The 9403-nt window shown below is 50.7% G+C and overlaps 1 protein-coding gene across 1 annotated transcript; it reads right to left on the bottom strand.

The window, feature by feature from the left end:
- Nucleotides 1-1754: 1754 nt before the first annotated feature.
- On the bottom strand, nucleotides 1755-9068 carry BLVRB (biliverdin reductase B). Its single transcript, XM_053472848.1, has 5 exons — nucleotides 8922-9068; nucleotides 6751-6912; nucleotides 3067-3156; nucleotides 2718-2849; nucleotides 1755-2369 (listed from the first exon to the last, which is right to left on the bottom strand). The coding sequence occupies exons 1-5, from the start codon at nucleotides 8998-9000 to the stop codon at nucleotides 2215-2217; spliced, it is 618 nt and encodes a 205-aa protein (XP_053328823.1). The 5' UTR covers nucleotides 9001-9068; the 3' UTR covers nucleotides 1755-2214.
- Between the last annotated feature and the right edge of the window lie 335 nt (nucleotides 9069-9403).

Below are 9403 nucleotides of genomic sequence, written 5' to 3'. Positions count from 1 at the left end.
ACATACATATACATACACACATACATATACATACATATACATACATCCCCTAATTCTCATGACTCTTTTTCTTTATCTCGTTTCTTCCATTTCTCTCTCCTTCTATCTCTCCTGTTTCTTCCTCGCTCCTCCGCTGGGCCATCCCGCCAACTTTTACGGAGCAAGACAGAGCGTCACGCGAACTGGCATCACAGCGTGGCATCATCGTGACTGTCCCGTCCAAAGCAAGACAGCTGAGACGTGTGCTCTGCCCCTCTCTCCCCCCCTGATCCCCCCTCTCTCCTCCCCTGCTGCCCCTCTCCCCCCCCCGATGCCCCTCTCTCCTCCCCCGATGCCCCTCTCTCCCCTAATCCCCCCTCTCTCCTCCCCTGATGCCCCCTCTCTCCTCCCCTGATGCCCCTCTTTTCTAGGAGGTCAGAATGTTTGCTGGGTATGAGGGGATCGCAGGGTTCTACAGCCCTAAAAGCCCCGATAATGTGTATAGAAACAGCAGGAAACGGCTTTATAAACTAAACGGGGGAAATAAACCCCATTATTCTTCTTCTAAATGCCCCCCTCAGTTACACAATACATGACCTCATATAACCCTTCTTATAACTCCTCCCTATAACCCTCCCACTGCTCCCTATAAACCCCTCCCACTGTTCCGTGTTAATATGCTGTTACAATGTTACCTAATCTGCAGTCTGGTTTAACACGCGTGTTCCCGGCGCCCCTGGGATACACACGGTATGTGCGATGTATGTATTATCGTCACCGTGCTCGGCCTCGTGATAGCGGGGACCGCGTGACTCACAACGTCTGGGACGCCGGTGGGCAGCCGGGGAGTCGGAGGGGACGCACGACAAGCCCACAGGGGTGGGGGAGGTGAGCATGGGGGCTGGAGAAGAGAGAGAGACAGCAGGAGAGAGGGAGAGAGAGACAGCAGGGGAGAGAGAGACAGCAGGAGAGAGGGAGAGAGAGACAGCAGGAGAGAGGGAGAGAGAGACAGCAGGAGAGAGGGAGAGAGAGACAGCAGGAGAGAGGGAGAGAGACAGCAGGAGAGAGGGAGAGAGAGACAGCAGGAGAGAGGGAGAGAGAGACAGCAGGAGAGAGGGAGAGAGACAGCAGGAGAGAGGGAGAGAGAGACGTAGAGAGAGGGAGAGTCCGAGACAGCAGGAGAGAGAGATATAGAGAGAGGGAGGGAGAGAGAGAGACAGACAACAGGAGCAGGAGAGCGAGACACATAGACAGCAAGCGAGTGAGACAGCAGGAGAGAGGGAGGAGCGAGAGACATCGCTCACCCGGCCCCCCTCCCGCTCCAAGGAGGTTAATCTGTTACTAACACGGATCCGGCCCGCGGCAGAAGAAGCAGAATACATCCCAGCGCGTGTTACACGCATATAATAAACATATATAGGGTAATAAATATAATATAAACACGGTAAACCACATCCAGAGCTTGGTCTCCGCTCTGACATCTCTACTGGGCGGCCGTGCCCTGCGTCGCCCCCCCGGGCAGGGCTGGAACATAAGTCTCTTTACGAGACGCGATCTGAACGAGCTGCAAGTCACGTAAAGCACCGAGACGGCAGAATTCCCGCCTGACCCCGAGCCGCGGCGAGGGAATCGCCATCTTCCAGCGGCAAGGGGGGCCGAGGCTGGACAGAAATTGCCCCTTGCTCTGGGTATTGAGGGGGGACGAGGGGGGGCGTTGGGGTAGAAAGAGGAGGGCACCGGCAGGTGAAAGCGAAATCACGGCTAACGATAAAATGTTTTTTTTTTATCCTACAAATAACTTTATTGGAAATGAAATGAAGTCTCCGATCCCGGGAGCTTTTAATGGACACCAAAAGTGGACCCATCCCCCCCAAACAACCCTATTCACTAAACACGAAGGAGGGCAGCCGCTACACCCAGCTGATGGGTTTTTTTGCTATTGGGACTCTTCGGAGTCCTGCACCAGTTATTAAACCCCACATATCAACTAATAGAGATCAGGTGCAATAATGTGTCCCAGGGCCCCCCCCAGCCCCCCGTCTCACATCCCAGGGGCCCCCGCAACCAATCAGGACAGCTAATGGGATCCTGAATTTGCTCTCTAGGCAGTCCTGACTAAATCGGGTTATCTGGAAGCTATGCTAGAAGTTTTTGCTGTTTTGGGGCGAAAGGTCCACTTTTAAGCCCACTTTTTAAATGTAATTTTTTGGTAATTTGGCGGATTTAAACCCCCCGCTAGGCGTAATCCCGAGACACGGTCACGTTCTTCCCGTCGTAGTCGTCGGTGGAAAGGCAGCGCAGGAAGAAGTGGCCGAGGTCGTGGACGGAGATCATTTTTCCTCCCCGGCTTTCCACGCTCACCGTGTAGTCACCAGTGAAGGGTTTGCCGGCTGCGAAAAACGAGAACAAAACCCGAGAATCTGGTAAAATGTACAAAAATGCCATAAAATAAATAATCCAGCCGCGGATCTCTGTCGCCCCCCGAAGGTCAGACCTGGAACTACAAGAAAAAGAAATATCCGCTAATGCCCCCAATCTTCTGCCCCCCCCCTGCCTTTACTAGTATGGCCCCCGTCACGGTTCCTCAGTGACTTAGTCCACCGAGCCCTTTCTCACGTGGCACCGGCCTTCTTCGCACCCAATGCCCACCGCCGGCCATTTTTCCCCCCGGAACCTGTATATTTTACATATTGCTGCCCCTTGCAGTATGGGGGGGGGTATTAACTCATGAGGCTCACCATCGATGTGGGGAGGAAGTACAGCCACGTAGTCCAGGCCGGACTCCTTTAGAACCTGCTGCATCCGTATGTGGTCCTCGGTGACCGACCGCATCGGGGGAGGAATCTTCGAGAAGTCCCAAAACAGGAAGGCTGCGACGGGGAGGAAAAAAAGCAAAAACCTATGAATTACAAACACGTGAGGGGGGCATATCACCGGGGCAGATAATACGCATGTGATGTCATTATTTAAACGATAATGCCCCTTTATTTATAACGAGCACAGTGCAGCAGCGCCAGAAAACTGCCCTCCGAGGTCACATGGTTATCTGAACCCGCGATAAAGACCGGCCGGCCCCCGCGTACTCACACGACATGCAGGCCACCACCTTGCGGATCCCCTGGCCCTTCATGGCCTCCACGATGTTCCGCGTTCCTTCTGACATCATAGTCGTGGGCGCTTCAAACAAAAAGAGACCGAAATCATGTTAATGCAATGCTGAGAGTAGATGGATCCTACAAAGGACAGTTCTGAGTGCCAAGTCCAATAAATACACCTTGTGTTACAGTAATATCACCCCCCCCGGCGCTGTATACAGTAATATAACCCCCAGCGCTGTATACAGTAATATAACCCCCAGCGCTGTATACAATAATATAACCCCCAGCACTGTATACAGTAATATAACCCCCAGCGCTGTATACATTAATATAACCCCCAGCACTGTATACAGTAATATAACCCCCAGCGCTGTATACAGTAATATAACCCCCCAGCGCTGTATACAGTAATATAACCCCCAGCGCTGTATACAGTAATATAACCCCCAGCGCTGTATACAGTAATATAACCCCCAGCGCTGTATACAGTAATATAACCCCCAGCGCTGTATACAGTAATATAACCCCCAGCGCTGTATACAGTAATATAACCCCCAGCGCTGTATACAGTAATATAACCCCCAGCGCTGTATACAGTAATATAACCCCCAGCGCTGTATACAGTAATATAACCCCCAGCGCTGTATACAGTAATATAACCCCCAGCACTGTATACAGTAATATAACCCCCAGCGCTGTATACAGTAATATAACCCCCAGCGCTGTATACAGTAATATAACCCCCAGCACTGTATACAGTAATATAACCCCCCAGCGCTGTATACAGTAATATAACCCCCAGCGCTGTATACAGTAATATAACCCCACAGCGCTGTATACAGTAATAACCCCCAGCGCTGTATACAGTAATATAACCCCCCAGCACTGTATACAGTAATATAACCCCCCGCGCTGTATACAGTAATATAACCCCCCCAGCGCTGTATACAGTAATATCACCCCCCCAGCGCTGTATACAGTAATATAACCCCTAGCGCTGTATACAGTAATATAACCCCCAGCGTTGTATACAGTAATATAACCCCCCAGCGCTGTATACAGTAATATAACCCCCAGCACTGTATACAGTAATATAACCCCCCAGCGCTGTATACAGTAATATAACCCCCAGCGCTGTATACAGTAATATAACCCCCAGCGCTGTATACAGTAATATAACCCCCAGCACTGTATACAGTAATATAACCCCCCAGCGCTGTATACAGTAATATAACCCCCAGCGCTGTATACAGTAATATAACCCCCAGCGCTGTATACAGTAATATAACCCCCAGCGCTGTATACAGTAATATAACCCCCCAGCGCTGTATACAGTAATATAACCCCCAGCGCTGTATACAGTAATATAACCCCCAGTGCTGTATACAGTAATATCACCCCCCAGCGCTGTATACAGTAATATAACCCCCAGCGCTGTATACAGTAATATACCCCCCCAGCACTGTATACAGTAATATAACCCCCCAGCGCTGTATACAGTAATACCCCCCAACGCTGTATACAGTAATATAACCCCAGCACTGTATACAGTAATATAACCCCCCAGCGCTGTATACAGTAATATAACCCCCGACACTGTATACAATAATATAACCCCCCAGCGCTGTATACAGTAATATAACCCCCCAGCACTGTATACAGTAATATAACCCCCAGCGCTGTATACAGTAATATACCCCCCAGCGCTGTATACAGTAATATAACCCCCCCAGCGATGTATACAATATAACCCCCAGCGCTGTATACAGTAATATAACCCCCCAGCGCTGTATACAGTAATATAACCCCCCAGCGCTGTATACAATATAACCCCCAGCGCTGTATACAGTAATATAACCCCCCAGCGCTGTATACAGTAATATAACCCCCAGCGCTGTATACAGTAATATAACCCCCAGCGCTGTATACAGTAATATAACCCCCAGCGCTGTATACAGTAATATAACCCCCAGCACTGTATACAGTAATATAACCCCCCCAGCGCTGTATACAGTAATATAACCCCCAGCACTGTATACAGTAATATAACCCCCAGCACTGTATACAGTGATATAACCCCCAGCGCTGTATACAGTAATATAACCCCCAGCACTGTATACAGTAATATAACCCCCCAGCACTGTATACAGTAATATAACCCCCAGCGCTGTATACAGTAATATAACCCCCAGCGCTGTATACAGTAATATAACCCCCAGCGCTGTATACAGTAATATAACCCCCAGCGCTGTATACAGTAATATAACCACCAGCGCTGTATACAGTAATATAACCCCCCAGCGCTGTATACAGTAATATAACCCCCAGCGCTGTATACCGTAATATAACCCCCCAGCGCTGTATACAGTAATATAACCCCCCAGAACTGTATACAGTAATATAACCCCCAGCGCTGTATACAGTAATATAACCCCCCAGCGCTGTATACAGTAATATAACCCCCCAGCGCTGTATACAGTAATATAACCCCTAGCACTGTATACAGTAATATAACCCCCCAGCGCTGTATACAGTAATATAACCCCCAGCGCTGTATACAGTAATGTAACCCCTAGCACTGTATACAGTAATATAACCCCCAGCGCTGTATACAGTAATATAACCCCCCAGCGCTGTATACAGTAATATAACCCCCAGCGCTGTATACAGTAATATAACCCCCAGCGCTGTATACAGTAATATAACCCCCAGCGCTGTATACAGTAATATAACCCCCAGCGCTGTATACAGTAATATAACCCCCAGCACTGTATACAGTAATATAACCCCCCAGCGCTGTATACAGTAATATAACCCCCCAGCGCTGTATACAGTAATATAACCCCTAGCACTGTATACAGTAATATAACCCCCCAGCGCTGTATACAGTAATATAAGCCCCAGCGCTCTATACAGTAATATAACCCCCAGCGCTGTATACAGTAATATAACCCCCAGCACTGTATACAGTAATATAACCCCCAGCGCTGTATACAGTAATATAACTCCCCAGCGCTGTATACAGTAATATAACTCCCCAGCGCTGTATACAGTAATATAACCCCCAGCGCTGTATACAGTAATATAACCCCCCAGCGCTGTATACAGTAATATAACCCCCAGCGCTGTATACAGTAATATAACCCCCCTGGTTTTAACTTCCTTTATCTGCAGACCTAGAGGCTACTATTGCGGTCAGTCATGTGATTAAGTCATGTGACAAGTGACTGTCATTCTATTGCTCCCTGCAGGCAGTATGATAAGGAGTCGGGGTGTTGGAGATCAGATAATAGAGGGAGAACAAACGGCTGAAGACATTATATTATGGGGGCAAAAAAGCAAACAGTGATATTGTTGAAAAGGTATTTTTAATCTGATATGGGAGGTGATGCGTGATCCGTTTTAAGCTCCTTCTCTCAGTCACCTCCGAGTATGGATGTGGATTGGGTGACGGCGCAACCCTCTGGTCGCAAACTTTTAAAAGTTATCTTATCACCCTAGCAACCAACAGCCATTCCCACTGTTGCTATGGAGATGAAGACTATTTGATCTGTACATTGTGCTACACAAATAAAGAAGGATCTATATAAATGCCCAACGCAATATGGGGGGTAATTAGACCGGGGGGGGTTAATAAGAATAGGGAGGGGGCAGGAGCCGTGGGTTTAGTCACCAAGATCATTGCGGGTCCCGAGGATGATGAGCGCCGCGTCCTGCCCCTCCACCGCCTTCCCGACGTCCTGCTTGTTCAGCACGTCCCCGACAACCACTCTCGCCGGCTTCCGGTCCGAAGGGAGACGAGACGGGTCTCTGACCAGGACGGTGACGTTATACCCTGCAACAAGAACAAACGTTTCAATGCCCACCGCCCAACACCTCACGCCGGGGCTATGTGCCCCCTCGCGGGGTATCAGTGTAACTGAGGGGGGCATTTAGTAGAAGAATAATGGGGTTTATTTCCCCCGTTTAGTTTATAAAGCCGTTCCCTGCTGTTTCTATACACATTATCGGGGCTTTTAGGGCTGTAGAACCCTGCGATCCCCTCATACCCAGCAAACATTCTCACCTCCGAGAAAAGAGGGGCATCGGGGGGGAGAGAGGGGCATCAGGGGGAGGAGAGAGGGGGCATCAGGGGGAGGAGAGAGGGGGGCATCGGGTAAAGGAGAGCTGGTACCCTCTGGCCAATGGGCAGGTGAAGCCAAGCGGCCCCTTTACCCCCCCTTGTACCCAACACACACACTCTTGCACTAAACAAACTCATGCTGCGCACAAACACACCAACACACATGCTAACACACCCACACATACATACATACATACATACATACATACATGCTCACTCCATCCCTCACGCTCTCCATGCCATCCTCCCTCTCCTTTCTTCCTGCCTGGCAATTGACCCCCCTGTCTCCGAGAGAGAGGGGCATCAGAGGGACTGGGCAAGCTAAACAGGGACCCCTGGCAGGTATGGGGATGCTGTGTCATGCATGGGGTGGCGTGGAGGGGGTCCGGGGCTGGGGGTTTTACTTTCACAGCCGGCCAGCGAGGATAAGAGCGACAGCGATGGCTGCGGAGATAAGATTCGCAAACAGAGCAACTTGGAATGGTCAAAAAACGCTTACTCCGCAACTACAGGGTTACGATAAGCAGAAAGAAAGGGACTGTCCAAGAAAATCTGGGATTGTTGGCAGCTATGAATGGCCGGGGTGGTTATGGAACTTGCGGTTGCCCCTGCAGGTTCCCAACTTACAAAAAATCTTTGAGAAACCCAAAAAATTTGTCGCTTGATACAAAAAGGAGAGGGGGGTACAGGAAGACCCCCTAATGGGGGGGGGGGTCATTTAAACCCCCTCTGGGTGCCTTGATTTGCGTGGTTGGGGTATTAATGCCCAGTGGGGTTAATCATTACCCCGCGGAGGGTGGAGAGGTGAAGCTTTATCTCAGCGCTGCACCCGGGAGGGCATGACTCGGCAGACAGATTCTGGCCAGATCTGAGCGGCGGCCACTTCTTACCCCTCGGGGGGGGGGGTGTTTATCCACAAAAGAGGGGGCTGGCAACATTCTCCCCCCAAGATACCCCACCTATAGCAGGTGAAGAAAGGCAGGCGTCAGTAACTGAAGAGCTTCGCACCTGGGCAGCCCATGGGCGCTCAGTAAAAGCATTGGATCTGCTGCAAGGATCCAGGCAGGGGGGGAAACGCTGTATAAAGGTCATGTTACTCCAGACACCCCGTCAAAGACATGGAAAGTAAACCAACGCAAAAGGCTTCAGATGGAGAGGGTTATAGGGGGTAATAAGAGGGGCAATAGGAGGGGTTATACGGCATAATGGGAGGGGTTATACGGCATAATGGGAGGGGTTATACGGCGTAATGGGAGGGGTTATAGGGCGTAATGGGAGGGGTTATACGGCGTAATGGGAGGGGTTATACGGATACAGTTTTCACGGAGGTCTCTGCACCCAGACAGGAGACGCGGCCCCCCGAATCCCCCGCTGTTGGGCGGCGATATCCCGGTTACCGTAATCACAATAAATTAGATTACCTCTATATTCAGGCCGATGGGGCAGCACCCGCCCCGCGCCAATGGGGCAGATAATCCGGCTAGGTGCCCCGGGTCAAGGCTGCCCACTGAGTAGATGACCCCTGTGACCAGCCCAGTTACCCCACATGGGGCAGCTGCCACAGAATGCCTTCCAGTTCCACCACTAGATTGTAAGCTCTTTGGGAAACTGTCTCGATTTACCCCACGTTTCCTAATTCGGAGTTTCCCCCAGTTCTACACCGTTAACCCTTTCATAACGTGACTGTACCCCCCTCCTGGCCACCCATTCCAACCCGGTACCTGCGTCCAGAGCTTGTGCCAGGGTGGCCTGGCCGGTCATGCCAGTGGCCCCGAAGATAACAATGTTTTTGGGGGACATGGTGCCTGCGCGGAGTGAAGCGCTTTCTGCCCCGAGTGTCTATTTCACGCCAGTTAACACGACTCCTCCCCAAAACTAGGCGGGCCCCGGGAGCACATTAACCCCTGCCTGCCTGTCTCCAGATAATACAGTCTGGCTGCCCCTGCCTCAGAATTAACCCTTTCAGTGGCACCTGGGTGCGTCTGGTCCTGTGAATCTGCCTCGCCGGACCGGCTGCCCCCCTTGATCCGGTCGCCCGGTTCCCATAACAACTAGACCGGTGCTTTTTCAGGACCCGGGGCTAAAATATCCGGCTCGTTTCATAAAATCCCCGTCCTGCTGCTCTTTACAGAACGCGCTGGCCGAGGCGTGAATTCATTCTACTTCTAATAGAAACAAAAACCACAACAGTGAGAAAGAGACG

This window comes from Spea bombifrons, chromosome 8, assembly GCF_027358695.1.
Source record: "Spea bombifrons isolate aSpeBom1 chromosome 8, aSpeBom1.2.pri, whole genome shotgun sequence".
Classification (NCBI taxonomy): domain Eukaryota; kingdom Metazoa; phylum Chordata; class Amphibia; order Anura; family Pelobatidae; genus Spea; species Spea bombifrons.
This window is presented reverse-complemented; position numbering and strand designations above follow the sequence as displayed.